Consider the following 13,443-nt stretch of genomic DNA (forward strand, 5'->3'; position numbering starts at 1 on the left):
GGAGGAAAAATGAAATGCCCTTGGAATTATTGAATAGCAAGTGATAACAATGTGGAAACTTTCTTCTTGCAAGATCAGAAGAAAGGTAAAACCTCAAAAGCAAAACTCAACGCACAACGATAAAAATGTGTGGAACAAAAACAAAGGTGGAGGCTAAATATGTAGGAAACAAAAGAATAAGGCTAATGATGATCGACATTCTTCATCGATCAGCTTCATTTGTTGCCTCCCATTGCATCCCTAACTGAATCAGCAGCTCCCTGAGCCTTTTGCTGCATTTGCTGACCAGCCTGCAACACAAGTTATGCCATAAGTTATTTCTACTACTGGAGATTGTGATTCTAGCTAATACGTTATAAAAGAGTGAAAATGTACGTAACACTCAATTGCTGAATATATACGAATGAGGAAAATTTCAGAATACATTTTGGGCTGATTCCTTGGCAGATTGGGCAGCATTGCTAGCAGAGTCCATCAAGTTGCTGGCCTTTTCCTACATTAGGCAAACATATGATAAAATTAACAAAATTTAGCCATCGATCACCATCATTGTGACCACGAAATCTAGTTAAAATATAACTACATTCTCACCTGAGCTTGGCCCTTGGCCTGGCCAGCTTGATGAGAAGCTCTTTGGGAGTTGTCCATATTAATCTGTAAGTCTTAATTTGTTATAGACAAATACACAGGAGATAATAGATCGAGATGATTACTAACTCAAATTTGCTTGATGAAAATGTTGAGAATACTAGTGAGGAGTATATATAGCTTCTTGAATCCAATTTCTTGCTTGACAAGTGTCGAGCTACGCATATGGTCGATGCGTAAGGTTCGGGCTAAAGACCAGGCTGCTTCTCACCGAGTTATTGGGTGATTCCTTCATGAATTATTTTGGTGTATAAATTAAGTATTTTCCAATTTGGAAGGTTATTTTCCATATTACCTAATTTGGAGAATTGGATGGTCTGCTTGTTGGGAATTTGGACAGCTTTCTGGTAATAAAATGTCGGTTATCATATATATACGCACCGTCGACGCACACGTCACATTCCGTTGTTGACACGACCCACCCCGAATTTCACCTTGAAATCCGGAGTAAGTCGTGCGGGGACCACCTCCAAGGAAAATTTACTGAAAAGATTGATAAAATCTCCCTTGAAAATGGACAACCCTAACTCAAAAATTCCAAATTACACTCTTAATACAACACGTCCAAACATCACATGATTATCCTTCAGAAATTCTAAACATAATATACAATAATCCCAAAGTATTCAGAGCTACTACACACTAGCGGAAGCAAGAAAACACGAGTAGGTTAAACATGTAACCTACTGATGAAAACTGGCGGAAATGCGGGTGACTATGCCTCGCCTCCTACTAGATCCAACCCGAACTCTGCAGACTGGGCAATTTAAAACGAATGGCCTAAGGGAAAACATTTAATAACGTTAGAGTGAGTGGACAAAAATAAAATAATAAATAAAATATTTATATTTCCCCAAATTAATTTCTAAGGAAAAATCAAATGCATGCCGCAAGCGATAAAACTTTTATCTCATAAAATATCGAGCCTCTCAGACTCTATAATATATGTATGTATTTACACTCGTCCATACTCCCTATATAAATTCATGGGTCTATATAGGGCTACAACGCTCGCGTCCAACGCTCACGTCACGCCTTAATGCGGTGCTACACTACGCCATTAAGGTGGACAGACGGGTGTATAAATATGTGTCCATACCCCTTATATGAATTAAACACTCAAATAGGGCTACTACGCTCACGTCCAATGCTCACGTCACACCATAATGCGGCTATATGCTACGCCATTAAGGTGGACAGACACATATGGCTAGCTAGCATTTTATATACATACTCTCTCATAAATACATATTTATATCCACCGAAAATCCCACTCTCCAAGAGAAATAAAATTCGTCAAATTAAAATGACGTCAAAATATTCCGTAACAATTATTGTTCAACAATGAACTCTAGCATGCATTTTATTTAAAACAAAAGTCCACTCACAAATTAGGCCTAAGCCTGATGTCGATCTGGGGCCTCGTCTGCTCGAGCTTCCTCACGTCCTGTTTCAAATATAATATTAATTTTCCAACTAACAATCCAATATTTAATCAAAATAGGCAAAATTACCCGAGAGCCATAAATACGCTCATCATTGCCTAACTTCGATATTTTTAAATCGAAACGATCCGAACTTAAATATCATACTTGACAGTCGTAAATACAACCTCCCCAAAAATACGACTTAAATCCTACGGCCGGATTCTTCATTAATTAACCGCCAAAAATACCACACTTCGGAAATTCATAAACCTATCCAAAACTCATCCAAAAATTTCATAACTCACTTCAATATAATCCCCTTAATATTCCACATTTAAAACCCTAAAAATCTCCCAAACCGCGGCGGCCGGAGGCCGATTCCGGCGACCTCCAAAACCTATGAAATTTTGACAGCATCTTCCTCTCATCATGCTCTACAACTTTCCTAACTAGCACAAACACTAATTCCAAGCCTAACTAGGGTAATCGACTAAAAACATCAAAAACACCACAAAACTTCCACCTCAAATTTCTCCTTACCTAGCTCAAGAGGAAGTGAGTCCTTTTAGGGCAAGGCTGCTGAGTTGGAGGGCTACAAAACGAGTCAAGGATCGTCGGTTTTGGTGGCCGGAGGAGGGAGCTCCGGCGAGAAGACAAATGGCGTCCAAGGAGGATTTCCTCCAATTGGCGGGGCTGCAGTGCCGCTCACTAGCCCAGGAAGGCGGCGGGGAGGACGACATACCGTGTTGGAGTGGTGCGGCGTCCCTGCTTGACTGGACGACAATGGCGAGCGGAGGTTTCCGGCGGAAGAAGAGAGGGAGCTCGGGAGTGGAAACCGGGAGGGAGAGAGGGAGAAAAAAGAAAAGTGAGGGCTGGGTTTGAGCCTGTCCAACCCGGTCCATCACCTATATACTACCCAACTCTAAAAATAAAACACCCTGAAAAAAATAATACCCGAATAAAAATTATCTTTTACTAGCTAAAATTTACCATTTTTACCATCGTCATATTTTCTCCCACAAATAATTCCCCGAAATTAATCGTCCCTTAAAACACCTTTAGGGACCAATTAAACTATTACCTCAATGAAAGAGACGATAAAATTCTTATTATAATTAAGCTAGTAAATAAAGTAAAAATATAAGGGTCGGGATGTGACAGTTGTGGCATGGTGATTACTTGTACATGAATCATAATGTAATGTTAACCACCAAGAGAACATAGTATGTCTCAATATTGATGTGATCTATATCTAGCTTCCAACAATTTAGTTGTTAAACTTCAAACAATGTAAAAACACTAGAGAGTTAACATAAGGAATTAAGGATAGTTGCCCATGTTCTTAATTACCGTCTCTTTTCTTGTTGTTCTTACTCTCTCTTTTCTTGTTTTTTCCTTTTCTTTTTTTCTGGATTTGGGGAATTGGGGCTTCAGCCGGGTACAATTAACTGTACGTCACAAGACTGCTGAGAAACTCATATTGCAAACCCTCTTCGAATGAATTTTCAAGAACACCGCCAGGTCTGGCAACTACGAACGTACATGCGTCCTGCACTAGAGAACTCTTTGTAGCTGGATCCGTGTCTTCTTCTTCTTTGTAAATGTACGTAGAAATGTTTGATTATCAAACAAAAAGGAGGAAACTATATATTAAGGAAGGTTGTAGAAACCAAGTCCTCAAATCAATAAAAATATAGTTCATGAGGACCTAGCTTTGCACACATCTAAAGACGTAGAGAATCTTCTGTACTCGGCGTAAGATCTTTCTATTTGGGAATATGATCTACACGGTAACACCATTACACATACAAACGCTTCATGGACATATATACATGCATATCCAACGCAGTATCAACATTCATCTTAATTCTGGCCGGCCAACCTCCGCGACCAGCTAGCCCTAGCTGCACTATTCTTACCTGCTTCACTGACATAGTGTAAATTACTTATCAACATGCACCGGCCACCTGCAAATGTGAATAGAATTTAAAATCAATAAATCTTTGTAGAAGAAGAAACCAACACGCTAGATGGTGTTGATCCATATTGATATTCTTCAAACCTATTCAAAAAGTATATTCGATATCTTCTTCATCACACGATTCAACCTGAAGATTCCGATCCACTCCCATCAATTCTGGTCCGACTAGTCGTATATGAGCATTAACTCGTTACCAAGACTGAACACAATAGGTGGAGATCATATTCTGCATAGTCATGACTCATGAATAGTCATCAGTTAGACTTCATTTTTCTGAGCAAGAATGCGTAATCCTCTTGATATCTGCAAAAACTGTTACTATATACAAAATTTTAGGTCTATCAGTCGGAATAATATTCAACCAGAAGGAAGGAAACAATTGTTCAGATGCCAAAATAGATAAGTATTCCCAAGAATCATCGACGCTGATTACAAATCGACCAGGCTGGTTAACTTTGCCGACCAGCTAATAACCCTATTGCTTAATTCACAGCAGAAATCAAGACGTTTGATGGTGTTCCAGAATTGTTGCATGCATGACTTCAAGCATAATCAAACAACAAATTAAACCTTTGCATTCTTTTTGTTGAATATAGAGTCAGCTTTCCCGTATGGAATCGACTCAATGCAACTACTGACCCCTATAGCAGGTTGTTCTCTTTAAATTTGCACTAAAACTAACGAGTTTTTGATTCCTTAGCTAAACTTCTGGTAATTTTCTTCAGAGTTTCTCTTTTAGGCTAAAACAAAATTCAGATGTTATTTTGTTTCGATTTCCACATCAATGAAGAATGTTTTTTGCAAATTTGGTAACAGACTAATAGATAATTTTACTTTTAGATTCCATGCCAGTTTCTATTTTTATTGAAAAGTTGCAAAACAGAGAATCTGATCATGATATTTCATCTCAACATCAATGAAGAATATTCTCTGCAAATTTGTTAACAGAATATTACATTCAAAACTAATAAATAGTTTTTATTCCAGATTCCATTTTCCTGTTTTTTATTTAATGAAAACCCTTCAAAACAGATAATCAGATCAGAGATTTTTAGGCTCAACTGTTTTTTCTGTTAAGGTAAGAATGTAGTAGAGACTTTCAGGTCTCATCATTTTTGACATTCCCCAAAATTAGTTCCCAAATCCACATATTTCTTACCAATTAATCCATTTCTTCAAAATTTCTGACTAAGTATTATAATTAGAAACCTTAATCCCAGTGACGTAAGAAGCACGTAACATTTCGTGGATCCACGTACTCTTTCTCACCCACTTCCACCCGCAAATCCCTCACCGCCTCTCGTTATACGTGCCTATCGCCTCCGTCACTCCCACGCTCCCAAACAGCGCGTCTCCCCTTAGCTGTCACCGTTCGAGCATCCAAATTTTCCTCAGTAATTATCCAGTTCATCCGAGGTTTACTGTCAGTAAAGTAAATTAACCAACCAACACCGATCGCAGAAATCCTGGTCAACAGTCAAAACCTTAGGTGGCTCCAGCACACGAAATCTTTTTTTACCGAATTACAGAGCGGTTACTAATTCTAAAACTGACTATATAGAACAGGGGAAGGGGGCGTCACTACTCACAAATAGCAAAACCAAAAAAACAGAGAGAGTTGCAGTTTGCAAAGATCCTCCCTATAGAGAAAGAAAAATATATTCAACCAAAATTTTCATCATACAAAGCTAGCATCAACCCTTGAATGGCAAACCGTGTGATCCCTTCAGCACAGAGAATCCTCAAGACGCTACGACCTCTCAACTCGGCTTCCTCCACCACCATCTCCGCCCTTTCGCCGATTACCTTCCCAGAGAAGGCACAACAACACAACCCTGGATTAGCGGAACAGCTGCTGCTGCCCAAGTCTGACGCGTTGTTCAACCTTGACGACGTGAACAACAGGCTGTTTGAGTCGGTTCCTACGGCGAAGCTCATCCGTTCGGCGGCGAATCTGCACATGGTTGCGATGGAGCCGATGGTGGATTTGGGAATGTGGATGATGAAGTCGAAGCTTATGACGACGCCGGTGGTTAAAGATCTCATTTTGGGGTTTATAAGGTCTACGTTTTATGAGCATTTCTGCGCTGGCGAGGACGCCGTCGGCACCGGTAAGTCGATTCGGGCGCTAAACGAGGCGGGGCTGAGGGGCATGCTGGTCTACGCGTTAGAGTACGCCAGCGACAACGAGTCGTGTGATCGGAACTTGCAGGGCTTCTTGGACACCGTTGAATCCACCAAGTCGCTTCCTCGTTCTTCTGTAAGTAATCAACTCAAATCTTCCGACTTTTTTTTTTTTTTGTGGTTCCAAACTCTGGTTGGTTCTAGGTTAAGCTTAAGGTTGTGTTCAAACGACGTGGTGCCAAGTAGGTTTTGTGGGTCCTACTCGGTCTAGTCCCGCCACGTGGAGTAGCGCATGTCACTCTGACGTGCCATGTAGGTAACCGGAGCTCGGACTAGACCATCGGAGTTCGGACTTTGGATTATTTACTAGGGGTTTTAGCTTGATCGGAATCATTCTGATTTCCGGTCAAATTGTAACAACTGATGAAGTGATGGTGAAGTAGTGCAAGCTCGAACGGAAATAAGTTTGAAGTTGACTCGTTTAAGTGTTCAGTTTAGTTTCCGATAAATGCTCTTAACCCTTGGAGTTAAAAATCTGGAGATTAAAGTTCGGATCTTGTTAATAACCATGTATACTTATAGTGATACTATGAATAGTTTAGAACTGATTTTTCAAACTTCTTTCTATTCTTGAAACTGATATTTATTTATTTTTGTTAGAATTTTAGCCGCCGTATAGGTTTAGTGTTGTGGTAACTTGTTAGTTGGCTTGATCTCAGCTAGTTGGAAAAGTAGATAAATTTGTGCTCTTGTGAAAGCTGTATATACGAGCTGAATCTTAGCTAGCAAATAGGATCATTGATTCCAATTTGATACGTTCCAATCCTGACCGTGACTAGTCAGAAAAGCACTTCTGGACAAGTAAATTAGCTTGAACTGAAAATGATGTTGTTAACGTGTTACAGGTGAGCTTCATTATACTGAAGATTACTGCGATTTGCCCCATGAAGCTTCTGGAGCGTGTTAGTGACTTGCTGAGATGGCAACAGAGAGACCCTTCTCTCAATCTTCCATGGAAGCATGAGACTCTACCCATTTTCTCGGAATCCAGCCCGCTCTATCATACGATGGAAAAACCAGAACCTTTAACTCCAGAAGAAGAGCGTGATCTGGAGTTGGTCCATCAAAGACTACAAAGGCTATCCGAAAAGTGCCTAGAAGCCAATGTCCCCTTATCCGTGGATGCAGAGTACACATCGATTCAACCTTCCATTGATTACTTGACATATGCTTCAGCAATCAAGCACAACAAAGATGACAACCCAATTGTTTACGGAACAATCCAAGCTTACTTGAAAGATGCAAAGGAAAGAATGTTGCTAGCTTCCGAGGCTGCAGACAAGATGGGCATTCCCATGGGGTTCAAAGTGGTGAGGGGTGCTTATATGTCTAGTGAAAGTAAAAAAGCTTCTGCCTTGGGCTATCCATCTCCCATTCACAACAGCATTGAGGAAACACACGCATGCTTCAACGAGTGTGCTTCTTACATGCTTGAGAAAATTGGAAATGGCTCCGGAGCTGTTGTTCTTGCAACCCATAACGTAGAATCAGGTAATGAACTAAAAACACTTTCACAACCTGTAGAAAATCATCTCTAGAGGTTTGAGCTAATATGCCTGACGTGAACTTTTTAATGCATACAGGGAAACTGGCTGTGAAAAAAGCACATGAAATTGGGGTCAGCAAGGTGCACCAGAAGCTCGAATTTGCTCAACTGTATGGAATGGCAGAAGCACTTTCCTTTGGTCTAAAAAATGCAGGGTTTCAAGTCAGCAAGTATATGCCCTTCGGACCAATAGAATTAGTGATGCCATACCTTTTACGGAGGGCTGAAGAAAACCGAGGGCTTTTATCTGCCTCAACTCTAGACAGACACCTTACCAGGTAATAATTTTATTTCAAGCAAATCACCTATAAATCCATAACATAAAAACTTGGATGTGATTCTAATGTGTACTCTGGTATTTCTTTTCATACAGGGAGGAGTTGAAAAGGAGACTCAAAGCAGCAATTTTCTAAGGCAAAAACTATAAGGCTTATGTACAACAACAAGCTTGGCGGTTCACCACCAACATTGTAAATACTTGGTAAATGTGGTGAAATGCACAGTTACTGGAATGAATAATGAAGATGTGTTTGTAGGAAAGTTGTGCTCTGCAAATCCCTAATAGATTAGGGCATTAAGCTGTAATCTCGACTGCAAACAGGTCCTTACTTCCACTTCCATGCTGATGATGAATAAAAGTCAAATTTTACGTTGCTTGTAAACCACAACTACTGGACCAGTACTAGAACGGTGTACAAAAATGTGATGTGCTAGTCTTAGAATGGAAGATAATGTCTTCCTTAACCAGATAGGAACAGCTGATGTGTGATTGACTAAGAATCTATCAGGACTTGAATATTAAAACACATCGACAAGAATAGAAGCAAAGAGACAATAGGAAATGCTTGTGCATGTCAAGATCAGAATATCATGCGGGCGGGCACATATTACCCATACCATGTTCATTTTCCTTAGAATTTCATCACATAAAGATAAATTAAAGAAATCCATACACAGATCAAAGAAAACACTTCCCTCATGCTTGTACGTAAATATGGTACAATAATCCAGCAGATATCATAGTTTAATCTATATAAAAGAAACAATGAACACATGCAGCAGTGTACTTCTGGAGCCCCTAATGCAGCAGCCTGGCGAAATATTCATATTGTATCACAAAGCATGCTCGTTTCCAATGTAGCTAACATGTTGTATAATTTAAATTAGTGGGTGTCAAAATCACACATAAATCACAGGGTATTCCAACAAAGTAGGAGATTAGTCTTACTCAAAGTCATTATGCCTGCTGACAAGAACAGCATTAGCACATTCTACTTGGAAAATGACTTTCAACCAACAAGGGAATCACGCAACAGAAGCACATCCCACTTGGAAAATGACTTTCAACCACAGGGAACCAAGCATTTTTTATATAATAATTAGAGTTTTGATTGCCTAAGATACCTTTGTATATTCAGCTAAATGCTAATGAGCATTCACATGGATAGTTGGATGCCAAAAGCTTACCATATATATAAACCAATAAAGGAACAAGCATTAACATATCCCACTTGGAAAATGACTTTCAACCAAAGAGAATATAGCATTGTCTATATAATAATTAGAGTTTTGATTGCCTAAGCCACTTTTGTAAAACCCTATGCAAATCCAGCTAAATGCCTAAATGCAGCATTCACTGGATACTAAAACTTTGCCATTTTCCAATCATTTCACCAGATAAATTTCTTCAGCAGATGAAGACAAGTATAAAATCAAAATTTCTATCATCAAAAATTAAAAGATTAATTTTTAATGTAATATGTGTGTGACTATCACTAAAATTGTAAGGTACATACTCAGCTCAGAGCTTGGTATCCTAATGGCCCTTGCGATCCATCTTGTCTTGTACTATTCTTTCCAGTCAGAGAAGGCATCCATGGGAAGAGTTTCCCCAGCTCGTTGCTTATTGTTGTGGGCCTAAGTCGCTTATCATTGATTCCAAACTTTGCTCTTTCAATCGCTTCCATCACATCTTCTCTAGTCACGCTCTCACCACCTGTGGAAGCAATACTGACATATTTTAGACACCGCAATTCCCTTAATAAAGGTAGAACTCACATAAACATTGCATCAATCAGTAAGGCACAAATAAAACAATAAGGCGTGAACAGGGAAGAGTTTAGGACGTTTTAGGCTCTGGAAGAGCAGGTGTGAGCAGCAGATATATGAATTTCACTCAGAGAGACCTAAACTTAAAATGTGGTCATACTTTTATAGTGAGAAGAAACAGTGCAATTTGAGATAGAAAAAAACAGAGTGCTAATGTACAATATACTTCAACCTACCCCTACGAGCAGCAAGTAAAGCAGCTTCATTGACAATGTTTGCGAGATCAGCCCCCACAAAACCTGGTGTCAGAGAAGCGATAAGATTACTGATAAGATTAGCATCTTCCTCCAAAGGAACTCCTCTCAAATGTACAGCCAAGATCTTTCTCCTTCCATCTTCGTCTGGTTCTCCAACAACTACTTTTCTTGAGAAGCGGCCTGGCCTACAAAGGGCTGGATCCAATACTTCAGGCCGATTAGTCGCTGCAACAACAACTACTTTTGAATCTGACTCAAATCCATCCATTTCTGTCAGCAACTGAAAGAAGAGACAAAGTTTAGCCAAATTAGAGTCTCAGATTACTGTTTTATAAATTAGATTGCATAATTGAATATCAAAACGAAGGTTAATAATAATAAAATAAAATAGAAAGAGCGATGTTCCAATATTGAATGTGACAGTATATGATTGTTGTCAAATAAATAAGCAAGAAAAGCTGGAAAGGGTTCTAGTGGGGGTGATATATCAAAAGAAAGTAGAAAGAAAAATAATATTAAGGGTATTGAACAAAAGAATTTTCTCAAGTACTACCAAGATTTATTGATCTAGTGATCTACAATCAAAACATATATGTTATTCAATATGAAAAGTCATTAGGAACACAACAACATTATAGAGAAGTTGATATTGCTGGATGAGAATGAAGCATGGTAGGATGACAAAACTGGATAGTTTTCTTTTAACATAAGTGGAAAGAACTGAATCTTAGATTACCTGATTCAGTGTTTGGTCACGCTCATCGTTAAAACTTCTACCACGCTTTGTTCCAACTGCATCAATCTCATCAATGAATATGATTGAGGGTGAATTTTTCCTTGCCACATTAAATAGGTCTCTAATGCGAGCTGCCCCTCTTCCAACAAACATCTCAACAAATTCACTGGCAGAAACAGTAAAAAACGGTACACCTGCTTCTCCAGCCACTGCACGAGCAAGTAGTGTTTTCCCTGTTCCTGGAGGACCCACCAGCAATACACCTCTAGGTAACTTTGCTCCTAGTTTGTTGTAGTTAATGGCTCCTTGCAAGCATAAAACTATCTACAAAACAAGAAGTATATCAACAAACAAAAATGAAAGAAATAAAGTAATATACCATGTGTGTGTAGTAACAAGAATTGTATCACAATTCACAATAAATACTCAGTGACCTTTATTTGTACATACAACCTAAATAGATCCCCTTATCTGAACGTGTTTTAATTGTTTGGCAACCACATTTTATAAAAATGAGACACATTCATAAACTATATCAACATAAATGGATATAAGCTGCAAGACAGAGCACCATGATTAGGCTTGCAGCAAAGCCTAGGGAAATCATCCCAGCACCTGATCTAGATAAAAAGTTTTTGATTCATGGTCTGCACCAACAATTTCCCTTTTCAAAAACACCAAGTTTCAATTAATGTTTAGTTCTGATAAAAAGAAAGTGTGACTTGCGTAAAGGGTACTCTTTAGAGTAAAGAACCCAGTTGTGCACTGCATCAGCAATTTACCCAGCAACCTTATCTTAGCTCTTTCATATCAATTAACAGGCTGAAATATGTAGAAGCTAGATTACACCTGGAAACTCCTGATTGCAGACCGATAATGTCCTTATAATTGTATGGAAATTCATTGCACATGAACCTCAGGATAGAGGTGTGTAGGGGTGCAAAGAATTGAAATTGTTTGTTGTGTCGCTTTTGTAAACAAATGAAAAGATATTCTTGCTCCTTTTATACAACAGTTACAGCACTTGATTTGGAGTTTCGGAAAATGCCATTACTTGTAAACTATTGCTTGAAGTAGCACAAAACTAGCTCATTTTAACCATCATTTCCATGAATTCTTTTCTATTTATGAATTTTGGCTCTACGATCAGAAAATTTCAACAACAGACAGAAGCTGCATTCTTTTGGTTTTCATTTAAGTGCTACCTTTGTACCTAATGGATGGATTACAATCTTTCTAATTTTTATCCAGTCCTGGAGGCGGCTAAAGCTTTCTAGCTCCTATGGGTGTATAACTGAAGCTAAAAGAATGAAAGATCTCCACAGTTCCAAATCAAGAGAAGTAATGCTAATTGTCAACTATTTAAGCATGAAGGCAATGGTAAAATAAAACACAGATAAATAAAGTGAATTCAAGAGATTAGATAATTACCTCCATAAGCTCTAATTTGGCAGCATCAACTCCCTCCACATCATCGAACCCAACCAATTGATTATCAGGTCGCCGCTTTTTAGCTGGGCTACTAGCAGCAGAAAGTTGACGATAAAGAAGCCACATCAATGGCATCAACGGAATCCACAGAGATATTATGGTTATCAAAGTAGTCCTCATTGACATCAACACTGACTGAGGAGCTGAGCCATATGTAATCCCCTTTTCTCTCATCAAACTAAGAAGAAATTTCTCATCGTGATCTACTTTTCTGGTGGAAAACTGCCATTCAGGAGCTGAAGATCGAGACACTGATAATTTCTTCAATACATTCCGGTTCAATGTTTGACCTGATTTTTGACCATCATCACTTGCAACCTCATCGGCCACATTCTCAGTCTGATCACTTGGTAATTCTTCATTCGACAACTGAGAATTCCCAACAAGGGAAGAGTGTGTATTATAATATATCCTACGAGATCCCTCCTCAAGTAGAACTTTCGAAACAGACTCATTCCGTATGCTTGTAACCAATTCTGAATACGGTACCATTTTTGGAGACGGCACTGCTGTTAACCTTAAAAAAAGATAGCACATTCCCAGTGCCATCGAAATCGAAGTAAAAAGAGTCACTTTTCTTCTATTATTTCTCAATAAGATCCCAACATCAATCAACATTGACCGGATCGACACTCTTCTCAATTTCAAAGCTAATAACCGCACTCTCGGACGCAATCTTAACGAAAACCTCTTCCTCGAATTACTGCCACCCTTTTTCCCTAAATTGATCTGCTTATTTGCACTGTTCTCATTTATCAGTGGCCCTATTTTGCTATAACAACGCAACCCATGTTTTGATTTACTACCATCATTATTATTATATCTCTGTAAATGAGCTCCACTTTTTCCATTAGTGACTGGCCAGAGCTCACTGTCCCAGACCAACCCATGTTGAAATTTGCAACCTATATCAAATCTAGGAGAACTAAAAGCAAATGAATCACAACAAAAGTCTCTGAATTTGCCAAAAGACTTGGGCTTTCCACCATGAACTCCTAAATTATTATGGACAGGGTAAAACCCAGTATTGCAAACAACAGAGAAACAAGCCATGTGTGTACCACTATAACAAAACCAATCTATCTACTCAAATGTAATACCAAACCCCACTAACCGTATGAGCA

General features: G+C 38.9%; 3 protein-coding genes across 3 annotated transcripts; 1 reads left to right on the top strand and 2 right to left on the bottom strand.

Annotated features, from left to right (window-relative positions):
• LOC101299789 lies at positions 1-729 on the bottom strand. The gene is made up of 3 exons (XM_004304115.1): positions 592-729; positions 425-493; positions 1-290 (listed from the first exon to the last, which is right to left on the bottom strand). The coding sequence occupies exons 1-3, from the start codon at positions 646-648 to the stop codon at positions 216-218; spliced, it is 201 nt and encodes a 66-aa protein (XP_004304163.1). The 5' UTR covers positions 649-729; the 3' UTR covers positions 1-215.
• A 4,914-nt stretch (positions 730-5,643) lies between these two features.
• LOC101300079 (proline dehydrogenase 2, mitochondrial-like) lies at positions 5,644-8,513 on the top strand. The gene is made up of 4 exons (XM_004304116.1): positions 5,644-6,316; positions 7,086-7,731; positions 7,824-8,064; positions 8,160-8,513. The coding sequence occupies exons 1-4, from the start codon at positions 5,762-5,764 to the stop codon at positions 8,197-8,199; spliced, it is 1,482 nt and encodes a 493-aa protein (XP_004304164.1). The 5' UTR covers positions 5,644-5,761; the 3' UTR covers positions 8,200-8,513.
• A 1,014-nt stretch (positions 8,514-9,527) lies between these two features.
• On the bottom strand, positions 9,528-13,372 carry LOC101311788 (ATP-dependent zinc metalloprotease FtsH-like). The gene is made up of 4 exons (XM_004305989.1): positions 12,260-13,372; positions 10,829-11,152; positions 10,072-10,372; positions 9,528-9,782 (listed from the first exon to the last, which is right to left on the bottom strand). Exons 1-4 carry the CDS (start codon positions 13,370-13,372, stop codon positions 9,583-9,585), a joined length of 1,938 nt encoding a protein of 645 aa, XP_004306037.1. The 3' UTR covers positions 9,528-9,582.
• Between the last annotated feature and the right edge of the window lie 71 nt (positions 13,373-13,443).

This window comes from Fragaria vesca, linkage group LG6 (assembly GCF_000184155.1).
Source record: "Fragaria vesca subsp. vesca linkage group LG6, FraVesHawaii_1.0, whole genome shotgun sequence".
Taxonomy (NCBI): domain Eukaryota; kingdom Viridiplantae; phylum Streptophyta; class Magnoliopsida; order Rosales; family Rosaceae; genus Fragaria; species Fragaria vesca.